At 36.5% G+C, this 17631-nt stretch overlaps 2 protein-coding genes across 4 annotated transcripts; one reads left to right on the forward strand and one right to left on the reverse strand.

The window, feature by feature from the left end:
* Positions 1 to 7920: 7920 nt before the first annotated feature.
* On the forward strand, positions 7921 to 13056 carry PSD1 (phosphatidylserine decarboxylase 1). Of its 2 annotated transcripts, none has more exons than XM_022299119.2 (12): positions 7921 to 8283; positions 8395 to 8483; positions 8736 to 8789; positions 8903 to 8968; positions 9356 to 9416; positions 9576 to 9685; positions 9782 to 10035; positions 10375 to 10481; positions 10656 to 10723; positions 10979 to 11056; positions 12106 to 12228; positions 12728 to 13056. In XM_022299119.2, exons 1-12 carry the CDS (start codon positions 8118 to 8120, stop codon positions 12881 to 12883), a joined length of 1332 nt encoding a protein of 443 aa, XP_022154811.1. In that variant the 5' UTR covers positions 7921 to 8117; the 3' UTR covers positions 12884 to 13056. The 2 variants fall into 2 exon arrangements, with proteins under 2 accessions (XP_022154811.1, XP_022154812.1); XM_022299120.2 differs by having other exon boundaries at positions 7923 to 8280.
* Positions 13057 to 13369: 313 nt separating this feature from the next.
* Positions 13370 to 16018, reverse strand: LOC111021976 (uncharacterized). Of its 2 annotated transcripts, none has more exons than XM_022299121.2 (3): positions 15878 to 16018; positions 15577 to 15728; positions 13370 to 13589 (listed from the first exon to the last, which is right to left on the reverse strand). In XM_022299121.2, the coding sequence occupies exons 1-3, from the start codon at positions 15881 to 15883 to the stop codon at positions 13577 to 13579; spliced, it is 171 nt and encodes a 56-aa protein (XP_022154813.1). In that variant the 5' UTR covers positions 15884 to 16018; the 3' UTR covers positions 13370 to 13576. The 2 variants fall into 2 exon arrangements, with proteins under 2 accessions (XP_022154813.1, XP_022154814.1); XM_022299122.2 differs by having other exon boundaries at positions 15573 to 15728.
* Between the last annotated feature and the right edge of the window lie 1613 nt (positions 16019 to 17631).

Here is a 17631-nt window from a genome sequence, read left to right on the forward strand (position 1 = left end):
ATAAATTGAGCTTAATTACGGGCACGCTTGATAGGTGTAATTCATATTTTAGAACTAAATCTTAGTAGGGGGTTGGCTTTTTAATCCTTGTGTTTTTAAATTGTGTTTCCCAATATATTCACCAAATTTTTATCCCAAACCCGATTGCACATTCAAGCAGTTTACAAATTCATTTTTAAAAGAAAACTAATTCCTGTGGAGACGAACTTGGAATATTTCTAAATTATACTTGTGACAGTGTGCACTTGCACTTACCCTTGTGCTATTAAGCAGAGGCGCAACAAGTTTTTGGCTCCGTTGCGGGAGACTTTGTTTTTTTTTAATTTCATTCTTTGTGAATTGTTTTGATGAAGAGTCAATTAGATACTCTTACGCAAATGATGAAGAATATGCAAGGGAACAATGTCGCACCTACACCACTATCAACAACAAATACCAATATTGCTCCTGTTTATCATATAACTGAGTCTATTTGTTATTATTGTGGAGATTCTCATAATTCTGAAAATTGCCCATCTAATCCAGCTTCTTTATGTTATGTAGGGCAAGGGAATCAAAAGAACTTTAATCCTTACTCGAACACCTACAACCCGGGATGGAGGCACCATCCTAATTTTTCATGGAGTGGGCAAGGGAGTTCCCACAATGCAGGTCAAGTTCAAAACCAACAATATAAGACCTATAACCCTCCGGGACTCCTGGCTTTACCTCAACTTCCACAGCAATACAATCAACAGAAAAGTGCACTAGAGCCAGCGCAGTTTAGTATGAGTAGTATGGAAAGTATGGTGAAGGAATGTATGACCAGTATGATGAAAGAATTCACGACTAGAAGTGACACAGCTATGCGAGAATTCACGACAAGGAATGACACAGCTATGCGAGAATACATGTCTAGAAATAACGCAGCTATGCGAAATTTGGAAGCTCAGATAGGGCAGCTCGCCAATGAACTTAAAAGTCGACCTCCAGGTACATTACCAAGTACTATAGAGGAGCCCAAAAGAGAAGGTAAGGAGCATTTCAAAGCCATTACAACTCGGAGCGGGTTAGTTATGAAAGACCAAAAATGCTGGATGAACAAGCATCCAGTCCTTCAAAGGAAAAAGAGACTACAACAGAACCTGACCAACCAGTAGAAATTGAGGTTAGTAGGCCAATGGCCCCGCAGGTAAGTAACTCTATACCTCATCCTCCTTTCCCCCAACGTTTGGTAAAGAAAAATCAGGACACACTTCCGTAAATTTTTCGATATCTTGAAACAACTTCATATTAACATCCCTCTAGTTGATGCCCTTGAGCAAATGCCTAATTACGCCAAATTTTTAAAGGATATTATTTCTAGAAGAAAAAAAGTTAGGGGAACGTGAAACAGTTGCATTAACTAAGTGTAGTAGCGATGCCTTAGGGAATCCCCTACTTGTTAAGTGTAAAGATCCTAGAAGTTTTACTATCTCATGCTCAATAGGAGGCAAAAATCTAGGTAGGGCATTGTGTGATCTTGGCGCGAGTATAAATTCAATGCCTTTGTCAGTTTTTAAAGAACTTAATATAGAAAAAGCTTGCCCCACAACTGTAACCCTCCAATTTGTAGATAAGTCTATTAGAAAACCCGAGGGAAAAATAGAGGATGTACTAGTCAAGGTTGATAAGTTTATCTTCCCTGTAAATTTCATTACTTTAGATTGTGAAGCAGACTTGGACGTCCCTATCATACTTGGAAGGCCATTTCTCGCAACAGGAGATACAATTTTCAACGTAAGGAAGAGAAAGATCACAATGAAGGTGAATGACAAGCAAGTGACATTCAACGTACTAGATGCTATGCGGCTTTCAGATGAAGTAAAAGAGTGCTCGACTATTCAGATAACTAACTCTGTGTCTATGGAAGAATTTTGTGATTTGATAACTGCAGGTTTGGAGCAAGAACTAGAAGCAGCGGAAAAGGAAAGAGAGGCCGACACTTTATCATCACCAGTGGAGAAGTTCGAGTTTGGAGATTTGAGCAAGGATGAATTTAAGGCGTTGCAACCATCAATCATTGAGCCGCCTCAACTAGAACAAAAACTCTTGCCTACTCATTTAAAATATGCATATTTAGGAGAAAATGAAACTTTACCTGTAATCATTTCTGCAACTTTAACTAATGAACATGAAATTTTGTTATTGCAGGTCTTGTCAAATTACAAGAAAGTCATTGGATGGACGATAGCAGATATCAAGAGAATTAGTCCATCATTTTGCATGCATAAGATAAATTTGGAAGAAGGTGCCAGCAACTCTGTCGAACATCAAAGAAGATTGAATCCTAAAATGCACAAAGTCGTGAAGAATTTAAAGTGGCTAGACGTGGGAGTGATATACCCAATAGCGAGCAGTAGCTGGGTGAGCCCAGTTCAATGCGTGCCAAAAAAGGGTGGTATGACGATCATCACAAATGAAAAGAACGAATTGATCCCATCCCGAACCGTAACCGGCTGGAGAGTTTGCATGGTTTACCGCAAACTCAATAAGGTAACAAAAAAGGATCACTTTCCTCTTCCATTTATTGATCAAATGCTTGATCGTCTCGCAGGTAAGAAGTTCTACTGTTTTCTCGACGAATACTCAAGGTATAACCAAATCACAATTGACCCGAAGGACCAGGAAAAAACAACTTTCATGTGCCCTTATGAAACATTCGCATTACGACGAATGCCCTTTGGTTTGTGTAACGCACCTTCTACATTCCAGCGGTATATGATGGCAATTTTTTCTGACATGATTGAAAATGTGATTGAAATTTTTATGTATGATTTTTCGGTATTTGGGGAGTCTTTTGAGAATTGTCTAAAAAATCTTGAAAAAGTTTTGGAGAGATGTGAAAAAACAAACCTTGTTTTAAATTAGGGGAAATGTTATTTCATGGTAAAAGAAGGTATTGTTTTGGGTCACAAAATCTCAAACAAAGGAATGGAAGTAGATCGAGCGAAAATTGAGTTAATTTCAAAACTTCCACCACCCTCGTCAGTTAAAGGTATTCGAAGTTTTTTGGGCCATGCTGGATTTTATCATCTTTTTATCAAAGACTTTGCTAAAATATCAAAACCTTTATGTCGTTTGCTAGAAATTGATAGGCCATTTGAGTTTGATGAAGAATGCATGAATTCATTTGAGACTCTTAGGATAAGTTCAACATCTATCATAGTAGAACCTGACTGGAATCTACCATTTGAGGTAATGTGTGACGCGAGTGACTTTGCATTAGGAGCCATGTTAGGGCAGAGAAAAAATAAAATTTTGCATCCATTTTACTATGCCAGTAAAACTTTAACTGCAACACAACTTAACTATACCACCACAGAGAAAGAACTAGTAGTTGTTGTGTTTGCCTTTGACAAATTTAGAGCTTATTTGATAGGTTTTAAAGTTATTGTTTTTTACTGACCATTCTGTCTTAAAATATTTGTTTGCTAAGAAAGACGCGAAGCCAAGGTTGATTCGGTGGATTTTACTTCTTCAAGAATTCGACTTAGAGATTCGAGATCGGAAAGGTACAGAAAACCAGGTAGCGGACCATTTGTCTCGACTAGAGTCCACTATCCCAAAAGACCCATCAGCAATCAAGGAACACTTTATTGATGAGCAAATCCTTCGTATTGATAACATCCCATGGTATGCGGATATTGCAAACTTTTTGGTAAGTGACATCTTTCCTTATGAGTTTAACTCACAACAGGTAAAGAAATTTTTACATGATGCAAAACACTATAGGTGGGATGAGCCGTATCTTTATAAATTAAGCCCTGATAATATCTTACCCAAGTGTACAGCTGAAGAGGAACAAGCAAAAATCCTGGAAGCATGTCATACATCACCGTATGGTGGGCACTTTGCTGGTTGAAAAACCTCAACTAAGGTATTATAGAGTGGTTTCTTTTGGCCCACCTTATTTCGAGACGTCCACCAGTTTGCCCAGGTATGTGATAAGTGTCAATGAGTAGGTAATATTTTCCAAAAAAAAATGAAATGCCTCTAAACCCCATTTTAGAAGTAGAAATTTTCGACGTATGGGGCATTGATTTTATGAGACCGTTCCCACCGTCATTTGGTAAAAATTTACATTTGTTAGCTGTCGATTATGTGTATAAATGGATAGAAGCCATAGCAACTTCAGTAAATGATGCTAGAATTGTTATTCAATTTTGCAAAAAAATATTTTTACTCGCTATGGTACTCCAAGATGTCTAATTAGTGTCGAGTGAACACATTTTGTAAATAGGGCAGTAGGTAAAGTGTTAGCAAAATATAATGTCTAACATAAGATTGCTACTGCGTAACACCCACAAATAAATGGCATGGCTGAGGTCTCTAATAGGAAAATTAAATCTATCCTAGAAAAAACGGTCAATACAAATAGGAAAGATTGGACGATTAAATTAGATGATTCCCTATGGGCGTATCAGACTGCTTTCAAGACCTCTTTTGGTATGTCTCCTTTTCGTCTAGTATTTGGTAACACTTGTCATCTTCCTATAGAATAGAATATAAAGCATATTGGGCCACTAAAAAACTAAATTTTGACTTTAATGCTGCAAGTGAAAAATGGAAGTTCCAATTGAACAAGTTAGAAGAATTTAGGCAATTCTCGTACGAAAATGCCAAATGTACAAGGAAAAAACAAAACAGTGGCATGATCGGCGAATAAGGCCCAAGCACCTTCAAGTAGGTGAGAAGGTTTTATTATTTAACTCCAAACTCTGACTGTTTCCCGGTAAGTTAAAATCCCGTTGGTCTGACCCATTAAAAATTGTGAAGGTATATCCTCATGGGGCCATCGACTTAGAAGACAACTCGGGTAATATTTTTAAAGTTAACGGTCAAAGAGTTAAACCTTATTTTGGAAATCAATTTGATAGAGGTAAAACCTCTATTTTCTTTTTAAATACATGAATGACTTAATTGGCCCCTCATTTCATAGTAGTTCTTGACTTATAGTGAATGTCGTACTCGCTGAGCTCCACGGCCCACTTTACCAGTCGCCCTGAAGTGTCTGGCCTTTGCAAGATCTGTCGAAGTGGAAAATTGGTGAGGACAGTTATTCTGTGGGCTTGGAAATACAGACGTAATCTCCGAGCCGAAGTGACCAGTGCTAATGTCAATTTCTCCACTCGTGGGTATTTAACTTCCGGGTCTACCATTGCTTTACTTTTGTATTAGATTGGAGATTGTCGCTCATCTTCCTCTTTTATCAACGCGGAACTCATTGTAGTGTCGGATGCAACTAAGTACAAATAGAGCACATCACCAACGATCGGCTTTGAGAGGAGTGAGGTTGCCCCCAGGTATTGCTTTAGCTCTTTAAAGGCAGCCTCACACTCTTCTGTTCATTCAAATTGCCCTTTATTCCTTAGGATTTTGAAGAACAGCAGACACTTGTCAGTTGAGCGACTAACAAACCTGTTGAGCGCTGCTATTCTCCCGGTTAGTCTCTGTAGTTGCTTTAAATTTCTGGGCGGATCCATCTCCAAAACAGCTTTGATCTTATCTGGATCGGCTTCGATTCCCCTTTGGTGCACTAGGAATCCCAAGAACTTGCTTGAGGTCACTTCAAAAACGTACACTTAGTAGGATTCAGCTTCATCTTGTACTTTCTTAAGACTTCAAATGCCTCTGCCAAATCCTCTTCGTGTTGTTTATCTTTTCGGCTCTTCACCAGCATATCATCCACGTAGACTTCCATATTTTTGCCGATTAAGGCTGTAAACATTCGATTAACCATTCGTTGGTAGGTTGCGCCTGCATTCTTTAACCCGAACGACATTACCGTGTAGCAATAAAACCTCGGCTTGTGACAAAAGAGGTCTTCTCCTAATCTGGTAAATGCATCTTGATTTGGTTATACCCAGAGTAGGCATCCATGAAACTTAATCTTTCATGTCCAGCGGTAACGTCAACCAGTTGATCTATTAGAGGCAAGGAAAAATAATCCTTTGGACAGGCCTTATTTAGGTCTGTAAAGTTGATGCACATTCTCTATTTGTCATTTGACTTCTTTACCAACACTACGTTGGATATCCATTAGGGATAATGCACTTCTCGAATGAAGCCTGCTTTCAGTAGCTCATCTACCTGTTTAGCCACAATCTCGTTCCTTTCTTGGTTGAATGTACGACGCTTCTGTTTCACTGGTTTACAGCTCTCGTCGACGTTGAGTTGGTGTACCATGACTCCTCGATCAATTTCTGGCATATCCTCATGCGAACACGTCGGCATTGCTTCTGAGGAAGTTTATAAGGCTCTTTCTTTCTTCCTCCCCCAACTTGGTTCCAATGTTAACTCGTCAATCCTCAGATGTCAGAGGAATAGATTCCACCTCCTCAACCGGCTCTCCCCTACTGGGCTGGTGGGATTTAGTCGATGACCAAGGCTCGGGCTTGCTCCCCTAAGTGGTTGGCAGCTTCGTTTAGGCTGTTCTTTTCGAAACGTTGCTGGCTCCCACCAGGGCTCACGTCGACTTGCTCCATTCTACCTTTCTCGGATATAGGTTTCGCATCGGCTAAGTTTGCTTGAACTGTATCGTTCCCACAGACGGCGCCAATTGTTGATGCGTGAATTATGCTCTCCCGGTTGCCTCCGATGTTCGCACCAAACTCGATGATCAAGGGACCGAATACTTGCAAAACCGAACAAAACCTAAACCGGTGTGACTTTTGTCACAAGGGCTCCGATGCTTAAATTAGCAAGAGGAGAGTTGATGAGCAAAGTAATTAGGGGTTTCTTCTTGCTTACCTTAGGTTTAGGCAACATGATTTATTTATAGTCGCTTAGAAGGTTCTGAACCTTCTAATGAGCCCTAGATGATTGTTGTGAAGACCCAATGTTTTGTAGACAACAGAAGAGAGAGACTGTTGGGCTTGACACCGAGCAAGGGTATCAATCAGTTGGCATAGGAACTGGGGAGAGATCGTGTAATCTCCCGACCAGAAGGCCAAGATATCTTGGCATCTCGGCGCCGAGGTGGGTCGACTTTCAAAAATGGGCCGACCCTTATGTTATGGGTCGACCCCAGTTGTCGATGACCCCGGGTTTCTTCACAGTCCGACCTTTATTCTCGTTTGGACCGTTTTGCAATGGAAGGAAAATATGTTTCTCAATAGGCATGACAAAATTTGAAGGAAAGAGAAAAAAAAACCACATTCACATTTTTCATGCTAGCGCCATGTTTTTTTTTTTTCAATGATTGCATGTTGTTTCTTAAAGAGATGACATATGCCAATATTCTAAATAATTACTATTCTGGTGTAGTGGTCGTACATCTACTTTTTTGTTTAAGGGGGTGTTTGATTCGTTTTTTGCCATAGTTTATTAAGTCTGGGTTTGTTAAGTTTGTGTTTGGTTGGTGCAGTAAATAAGTTTATTAAGTCTGGGTTTGTTAATTCTATGTTTGGTTGGTGTTAAACCTGGGTTTGTTAAGTCTGTGTTTTGTATTTTTGTTAAACTTGACTTTAAAGTAAATGAAATGAATTATATCAATATCATAGTTATAGTATTTACAAATATTTGAAAGTAAAAACACCTAATTATATTTTTTTAATAGTAATTATTTTATTTTTCTAAAATTAATAGTTATTTTATTTTAGTAGATAAGATAGATTTTAATAGGTAACATTTATTTAAATGTGTTGTTTTTAGAGAAAATTTAAATTTGTTTAAAATGCAACTGGGGACACAAAACGAAGAGACTTTCAATTTTCTAAATATTATTTTTGAAAATATTTCGATGGATGGTATACATGTGGAATAAATTTAAAATAAAACATTATTAAAAAAAAGTCCGAAAAAAATGGTAAATCAGAGAAACTCACGGCTCACGCCCGTTGAAAAATTTAAACTGGGCAACAGCATAAAAATAGTGAAATTTAGGGCCCAAGTGGCAAATTCCAAAATTCTATTCTGCTCCTCATATTTCCTCTCTTCCTCCACCAGCAGCGTTTTCAGTAGAGAAATTTTTCATACTCAGAGCTTACCAACACGACTGTGAAGTCCACCCACAGTTCTCATAAATCAAGGCAAAGCAACTGTTTTTTCGCTGTTCAATTGGCCGAGAGAGTGCAGTTTTCAGGAGAAAAACGAAGATGAAATTTAGGGCTCCGCAGAGAATTTTCATATTACCTTCTACCAGCCACCTAAATTGTGTCCGAAACCATACTCGAAGAAGCTTCACTTCCATCTTCAGAAGGATTCAAACTTCCGTACAAGCTCGAGCTTCAATCGGCGGTGGAAATGGCAGTTCTCAAGGTAGTGGTAGCTAATGTAGTTGCAAAATGAGCTACTTTGGATTTGAAATTTTCCATGATCGATTGTATTTCATCTGTAAGTCGAGTTTAGGTTAAGAATTCGAAGTCCATGCAGGTGATTCTTATTTGGTGCCTGGTGCGACGGTGGCTACCTTGTTGATGCTCGGTGCTCTTCATGCTCGTCGGCTCTATGATGATAAGAAGGTATCTACAAAATACTGTTAGTGTTAGTTATTTTAACTATTTATTCCTTTAGGGAAGGAATTGGTGGACATTTTAAGGTGGTTCTCCCTGTTACTGAATGATGTTAGCTTGTGTATTTCCTGTGTTCTGTAAAACGATCGCCATCTGACATCGATTTTCAGCTGGGCGACTTCGTTTATTGTTGGAGTAAGATTTAGATTGATGAATTTGCAGATTCAGCCTTCAGGAGTTTAACTCTCTGTCTCTGTTTAGGTTGAAGAGGCACGTGAGAAGGGCATAGAGCCGGAGTTCAGGTCGGATATTAAGGTACAAGATTGACATAGCGATAATAAGATGTAATAGATTTCAAATATTTGTGAAAATACATTGTACCCATGTAATTCCATATTTAGTATTAGTGTTCTCCTTGCCAATTGCAGGCAACGTTTTTGAGATTGATACCACTACGATTAGTTTCAAGATGTTGGGGTCAATTGACTAGTGTGGTAAGTAACCTTCCATAATTTTTTGGTCGCTTTCAGCTTTCAGCTTTCTATTTTTATTCTTTAATTTAAAGATGTTCCTGTGTATGATCAAGCTATCCATTCCTTTGCATCTTAAACTATAATCCTTATTTGTCTTATCAAATGTTTAACTGTGTGACAAACCCATCCTTCATTTATCATTACTTGTATTACCAGGAAATTTGGGACTACATATTTTTACCATTTCACCTATATTTGGGCAACATCTCTTAAGAAATTGACTTTTCTTTGTAATCAATGCTATTTTATCAGATGGGAATAGTTTAAATGGTTTCCATGTTTCTATTTCTTTTTATCTACTGTTGTAGTGTTGTCGTTGTATTGTGACGATATGTTGATTTGGTTTAGGAACTTCCTATCTGGCTGCGTCCATATGTGTATAGGGCATGGGCTCGGGCATTTCATTCAAGTATGATTATTTATCTCAATTTCTTTAGTCCTTCATTTTCTTTGAAGTGAAGTTTTGTTTGTATGTCACGTTCGGTATTTTAGATTTGCAAGGTTGAACATATGTACTTTGATGGAAAATGAAGAGCACTTAAAAGTTATTATCTGTTTTACATTTTAGATTTAGAAGAAGCAGCTCTTCCTTTGGATGAATATGCTTCTTTACGCGAGTTCTTCGTACGCTCCTTAAAGGATGGTTGCAGGCCCATTGACCCTGATTTACAATGCCTGGTAACTGGTAACCGGCATCTTGAACATTTAGTCATCCAAAAAATTTTCATTTTTGAGAACTTTGTTTGAAATGTATGACCTGTTAATTATCATTAGGTTAGTCCGGTGGATGGTACAGTTTTAAGATTTGGGGAACTGAAAGGAGCAGGGGCAATGATCGAGCAAGTTAAAGGATTTTCGTATTCTGTCGCTTCTCTTCTTGGTGCTAGCTCTTTACTTCCCATGATGGCCGCAGGGGACAGGCATGAAGAGGGTAGTGTACAAGAAAATAGTTCTGCTGATAGTACTAAAAAGTCATGGTGGAAAATTTCTCTGGCTTACCCTAAAGTTTTGGACCGAGTTTCGACATGGTACAAAAATACCGAAATGCTTTGATACTCATACGCTAGTCTTTAGGAATATTTGTTGACAAACTAAAAATTATGGTTACAAAACAAAATATTATTTGACAAAAGAAACATTATCTTTGATCAATTTTCTTAGGAGGCCTCCCTCCCCCAACATCCCTTCCGGTGATTTATAGTTAGGGATGCATTTTATATATAAAGCCATGAAATGCAATGTGAAAACTCTTAATATTTGTTGAAGTTTTAACCTTCTGGAAAACAATGCTAGTCATGATTCATTGTGATGGTCTTGCCATGTGACACTGACAGTTAACTGATCTACATTGTAAATTTTTGTTACAGCCCAGTCAAAGGCCTTTTCTACTGTGTAATATACTTAAAGCCTGGAGATTACCATCGTATACATTCACCAGTTGACTGGCAGGTTCTAGTTCGGCGCCATTTTTCAGGTAGTTTATGTTTTGAACAACAAAATGTGATTCTCATGGCGTTGTTGATCTTTGTATCTCAGCCTGGTTCTCTCTTTCGTTTCTTTTAACGAAAGTTGGTTTTCAATTGGAAAGGAAAAACTTCTATTCATCGACTCTCTGATTAGTGATTCCATTTCATACTATAATTTGCAGGTCATCTATTTCCTATGAATGAGCGTGCTGTTAGAACAATCAGAAATTTATATGTTGAGAATGAAAGGGTACGTAGCCTGTTTCTCTTCTTTTTTTATTTCCTTACGAGAAGGTGAAAGTATGTAGAACTGCTTGCTTTACTAACTAGTCTGTACCGTAATGAATTTGCTTTATTTCTTCGAATCTGCTATCGAAATCCTACAAACCTCATCCCCTTGAGAGAAATTTATAAATTTTCTAAAATTATTTTTAAAATTACGATCCCAAATTTCATTTTTCACAAGCATTAAGGGGTTCCTTAAGTTATTATTGGCATGTTGTAGGTTGTGCTCGAAGGTTTATGGCAGGAAGGATTTATGGCCATTGCTGCAATTGGGGCAACAAATATTGGATCTATCGAGGTAATTTTGCTTCTACTTAAAGTTGATAAGTCTATGTCAGTAAAGTTTTCGTTTCTTGTTTTTTATTTAATAAACGTTATTTTGGAAACACTGAAATCAAGTTTCTTGTATCTAGTTCCTTTATAATTTTTGACTTATAAATGTATAATAAATATTTTAAAAATAAATAAAATGTAAAAATTTTAAATATTTAATTAAAAAATTAATTTTCATATTAAACTTTTACTTTTTTTTTTTAATTTAAAATTGTAAAGATCAAGAATAAAACTAATAACAAAAAACAAAGAACGGTTACCTACTACAGTTTTGTTTTTCTTTATTAAGATGAAAGAAATGAGAAACAAGAGACAATGATATTAAGGCCTTTTTGGTAACTCAAACTTTCTTGTTTCTTTTTTTTTTTCCATTACCAATTATTTAAGAAATCTAATCATTTGACTATTTATGTTTCTTGTTTTTCATTTTTTAGAAACATTCTCATGAAACAATCCAAATAATTTTTTTGTTTTTTGTTTTAATTTCCAATTTGTTTCAAAACATAAATAAAAATATTATTTTATCATTATTAAGCCTATGGGTGTTAGGGTCGTGTAATTCTATTTTTCTTTATTAAAATAAGAAATAAAAATAAAAAACAGAAACAAGAAATAAAAACGTTATCAAATGGGCCCTTAGAAAACCTACCTAATTGATCAACTATGAACTCGATTACATGGAAACCTAACTAAGAAGGAAAATAATTGGTTTGTGGAGCTGAAAACATATATGATGTCAATGCTGTTCTTTAGTAGATTGGTTTTGGCTCGTAAATTATCGGCAGAAGATATGCCTTGAGCCACTTGTAGGGGTTGGAGTGGGGGTGAGAGTGGAGGTGAGGGTGGGGAATCGAACTCACAACTTCTTGATTGAAAATACATTTCAATTATTACTGAGCTATGCACGCTTTGGCGCCTTTAGCCACTACTGAGTATAGATAAAAGTAGGTAACAGAGTACACATTCTTCCTGTGTAAATTCTTTGGTCTTGACCCTTTAACTTGGATGTGTCAGGTTTACATTGAGCCAGAGCTACAGACGAACAATCCAAAGAAAAAGTCACTCCATTCAGAGCCTCCAGAGGAAAGGGTATATGAACCTGAAGGTGTGGGGATAATGCTAAAGAAGGGAGACGAGGTATGAATGCTGTGAACCCTATTTCTGAATTTTATGATAGAAAATTTTCTTCTCCCTTCTTTTTTTCTTCGGGCAAGAAAACTAAGTGAACTCTTCCATTAAGCTGCAATTTGGAGAATATGAGACCATAAATTTGTCAGATGTCTTCAAGGTCATGGATGAAAACAACGATCTTAAATATTTTACCAGTTAAATCAATTTTAAGATGCACAAGCTGGTCCAAACTCTACTGATTGGGGGAAAAAATGTCATATTTGAACTTCCTAAAACTTTGTGCAGATTAACTTGAATAATCATCAGCCAAAGGTTTTGACATATTTTCCCAAACATTCATCTGCATCCCTAGAACTTTATTACTTTTCATCACCTATCGACATCCAAATGCAAACTTTCAAACATCATGACAATTGGTTTCTTATTGAGATCCTACGGCCAGATTGCGGCTTGACTTCATTGGTTCTTTAGTTTAACTACTTTGGTGTGTGGAAAATGCTTGCAGATGGCGGCTTTCAACATGGGATCAACGGTGGTACTCATCTTCCAGGCTCCTGTTTCTAATCTACACAAAAATGGGGACTCCAAGTCGGAATTCAAGTTTTCGATTAAACGTGGAGACCGGGTACATGCTGGAGAAGCACTGGGAAGGTGGGCATGATTCTTACAAGAACTGGCCTTATTCAAGGAGTTCTTTGCCTGTTTCCCTACTGATATACAATTCTAACGAGAAGTATATTACCATGAGTCAGCTTTGATTTCTCTTTTTCAACCTTTTTGTAAACAGTCATTTCTGCATTCCTTGTGATAATAGTTTGCACATTTTTCATTCTACGATGATGCTGGCTGCAAATATGATTCTAAGTGTACAATTAAAGAAAATTGATCAGTTTTCAAGAACTTAAGTTTTCCAGAAAGCCTCTTCCGAGGTCTCCTGACATGCTTGGGCTTGATGGTGATGGATTCTCATTTTAGAATGTTGAAATTAATAACAATTACACAAAACTTACAAACTTTTCAATTCGAAGTCACTAAGAGAATGAGAACCTAAAGGACTAACAAAGAGTAATTTCATGCCTCAGTGGTCGTATCTTCATAACGCTGAATTTGGGTCAGACAATAATCACACAAGATTTCTTCAGTAATATAAATGACAAAATACAGTTGAATGGCATTGATTTCGAGAAAAAGCGACAACCAAATGCATCGCTTAAGGTTAATAGTTGGACTGTAATCATGTCAATTTCCACAGAAAATTGAAATCTCAATGCATTTACATTACCCTTTGAATAACATCCTCCATTAGCTAAGCCCAAAACCGAAATCGAAGCTTCTCTTCCTCTATGCAACTAAATCAAAACTTGGTCCTGAAATTCCAAATTGCAGAATTCCCATTAGTGTTGCTTATTAGACTAAAACATAAATGCTCAACAAAATATCAAACCCAATTACATGTTCCTAAGCCTTCTATATGCTTTGCATGCAACACAAGCAAGTCTTGCACTCCCCTTTTCTAAACTACATTTTAGTCCTTTTTTCGAACTTATGGAATGTTTAGGCATATGATGTTTACGTGTATAGCTCTCAATTCACAGAGATAGGAGCGGAATATCTTAGTCCTTAGGGTGGGAAGAATCATGAAATAACCTTCCAGCGTCCAACACAGGAGAATCTTGTTCCCTCAGAAACCCAAGAAGATGCTCCTCCATAGAGAAAGAGAGAACTCTGTGTTTATGAGCTATGAGATGCTTACATGGATAACATGTGCATCTTACATGTACAGTTTCTTACGAAGTTAGATTCAGAAATAAAAAAAGCAAGGAATAAAATTTCAGAAGGAAAAGTAACAGGGAGTTAAATAGACCAAGAGGTACATGAGGGGCAGTGGTCAAATAAATTGTGCAGTTCGCCTACAAATAGAGATATGTAAAGGTGTTAAACCAATGACAGCTCTTATATATGTCTCGGTTCATCTAAAAGCACAGGTGACATATTCTATCAGTACATATTACATTTTGCAAATTGCATGTGTTCTACTCTTCACAACCACTGAGAAAGGAAGATGAAATCCCACCCACACTATGCCTCTCCATCAGTTGCCTCCCATTTTTTGCCATTGCCATTCCATTATGAGGGCAATGCTATTATGGGAGGTACCGGAGACAATGAACTTATGTAGTGAATGGAAGAGAGAGAGGAGGGATGTCTATGTCTAAGGGAAGGAGAAGATGATGTTCTATCACACGGGGTTATTTTAATTTCATAAAAGAAGTCCAAATATTTGTGAGACGAATGACTAAATACATCCACCGAAACTATCACCATGTCCCATTCAGGGATGCAGAATCTCAAGAACATGTCTTCCACACTTGCTCATTTATCTCCAAGTTTTGGAATGAGATCATCTAACACTTCAAGTGGTTGGTGATCTTGCCACTTGATTTAAAGTGTCTCCTCTCCTACATAGTTGCAGGCTCAACCATCCAAGAAGGAAAAGAAGTTACCTTTAATGAACATCGTTGGAGCTTTCTTTCGAACAACTTGGGATGAAAGAAATCAAAGGCTCTTGGTTGGAAAAGAGCAATCTTTTGATGGGCTTTTCAAACTATTATCTTTCATGTTATATCATGGTATAAATTGTCAACTCTTTTACATTCCTATAATTTTGTATCTTTATTGACCAATTGGGGATTCTCATGTAAATCCTTTGGCTTTTGGGGCTCTCGTTTCCCCTCCTTTTGTAAATTTGATACATCAATGAAAAACTCAATATGATGGCCATCGAAAATACTAATTTTACTCGAATATCCCACCCTCAATCTACCTCTATTCAGAAAACTCGTTTATGATCACGAACATTAGCCAGATTTCTCATATTCCACATGAAGTTCTCCATGGAGAGAGCCTAAAGAAAAGTAATCATTAAGGGGGATCCATCTAAGAAAGCGAGGGCCTCGTCGAGCTAAGCTTTCTTCTCTCCTATACACTAATAATCACTCTTTTGGCGTGCAACGAGAAATTCCCTTCACCTTTTAGACGAAGGTTGCACCAAAACCTCATTCGTGAATTTGCCCAAAATCCTAATGAAAAACTACTAATTGTACCCAATCCCGACTTCGCCCAGTAATGCCCAGCTCCGAAAGTTCATAGTTCATGTCAAGAATATTGATCAATTAAAGAATAAATCCCCACTTCCTACAAAAACTGAACCACCTCGATCTCCCAGACAATACCGGATTCACAGGGACGATTGAAATTTGACAGCTAACGCGGAACGCAAAGAGGAAAGAAAAAATTAACTAAAAGAGTGACAAAGAACAATCAAAACAAAGTAAAATTCATAGGCACACCTACGTCTGTTTGGAGTAGGAAGAAGAAGAAGAAGGCCCGCGCTTGTTACGGAACATCATGTATCCGAGGGGCAATACGACTCCGATCATCATTACAACGGCCCCAATTATGTACCGGAGTGGACTGGGCGGTTCCACTTCTATGAACGTGCTGAACTGCAACCAACGCAATCATCTTTCACGGATCAGAAATTCACAATTTCAATTGCAGAAGATTCAACAACAATTTACAAAATAAAACCCTAGAAATTAGAGATGTAATTGTTGTATTTCAAGATCTGGATCTTAAAATTGTAAAGACTTACAGGCATCTGTCGAACAGAGGGAGAGAGAGAGAGCAGCGCAGGAGATGGAAGCCGGGGATCTTAGTAAAGGATCGGCGACCGGTTTATAGACTTCTCCATTTTATGTTTAGTGTTCTAATTTATTTTTCAACTTAAAAAATTATACTTAATTATAATGATTGGGAATTTTAAATCAAAGGTTAAAAAATATTGTTGGTCGTCTATTTCAATTTTAATTCTTAGATTTTTTTTGGTAATAATTTAGTTATTAAATTGGTATGTATTAGTTTTATCTTTTATAGTTTAAAATTTGTAGTGATTTAATCCCATCATGAAAAAATTTGTTAATATTTAATTAGATCTTTTTAACTTTGAGAGGCTAAATTGTATAGAATTTAAAAGTTTATAAATTAAACCATTATAAAAATTAAAGTTTATAAACTCAATGGTTACTTCAATGAAAATAAATTTGACTAAAAGATGAAAAGACAAATAAAAAGACTCGATGTATTTTTTCACCTTTAACTAAAATAAAATAATTTTAAAAAGTCTCAATTAAGTCGGTTGGGATAAATTTCGATCATGAATTTTAATGGTAATGTCACTATAGTGTACAATCTCCAATGTATAATTTTCTGATAAATTATCCTGCAAATTTTAATTCAAGGGCTTGTGAGTTTGTTCTTGAATTAATAAGGTTGATGCTTTATGCTTCTTGCTTGTCGAAAAATCTTTGAAATCTTGGGCTTTGAGCCTGACGAAGTTCTTCGACTTGTAATTTGTGAAGTTTTTCAATTTATTGTAGTTCTTTAACTATGCGCTTGTTGAAGTTCTTTAGATTCTTTGGCGAAATTTGTAACTTGATGGAATTTGCAATTTGTGAAAGTCTTCGACTCATTGCTTGACGAAGTTTTTTGACTTGTTGAAGTTCTTCAGCTATGCAGCTTGTGAAGTTCTTTAACTATGCACTTTGTTGAAGTTTTTCGACTTGTAGCTTATAAAGTTCTTCAGCTTTGAAGTTTGATGAAGAATTTGTAATTTGATGGAGTCTTCGGCTTCAAGCCTTGTTGTTTGACGAAGAGAAGATTCAATATTCTTGAAGTCTCTCGTCAGCTTCTGATGTTTCGCTTGATTCAATAATTGTAGACAACTCTAAATGCATTGAGGGCTCTAAATTTCAATTCTTTTAGATCCTTTGTTAGATGTGACCCTCTCTATTTATAAAGTTTTGGTGAGTCTTATGTAGGCCATGGGTTTAATGGGCTTGTGCCCAATATCTGGGACTGGTCTAATTAGTTGATTTCATCAAACGGCCATAAGAGAGACACGTGACATAATTTGATTCATCGATTTATGAACCAAAATTTCTCCTACAACACATATTTTTCACATGTCCGTAATTGTACGTTATTATATAATATATGTGTTACTAAATATTCTCACTCATAAATTATAAAATGTTGAAAAGTAGACGGAAAAAATAAAATCAAGGGTGCATTTGATTAGTAATATGGAAACAAAATTCTAAAAATAAGGGATTAAATGAAAAATAATGTTTTATTATTTGTTTTCAGTGTTTTCAAATATATATTTCCGTAGTAGATTTGAAAATAGAATGTCAATTTAAAAAAATTGTTCTGTTTAGTAATATATTTGTAAACCAGTGGTAGTTAACAACTAAATATTTAGTTCAATTAATATTAATCAATTTATTTACATTTTTTAATAAAATTTGTATAATTATTATTTTACAATATTATATAATTTAGAATATA

This window comes from Momordica charantia (assembly GCF_013281855.1).
Source record: "Momordica charantia cultivar OHB3-1 chromosome 6 unlocalized genomic scaffold, Mcharantia_2.0 BLBB01000006.1, whole genome shotgun sequence".
NCBI classification, from domain to species: Eukaryota; Viridiplantae; Streptophyta; class Magnoliopsida; order Cucurbitales; family Cucurbitaceae; genus Momordica; species Momordica charantia.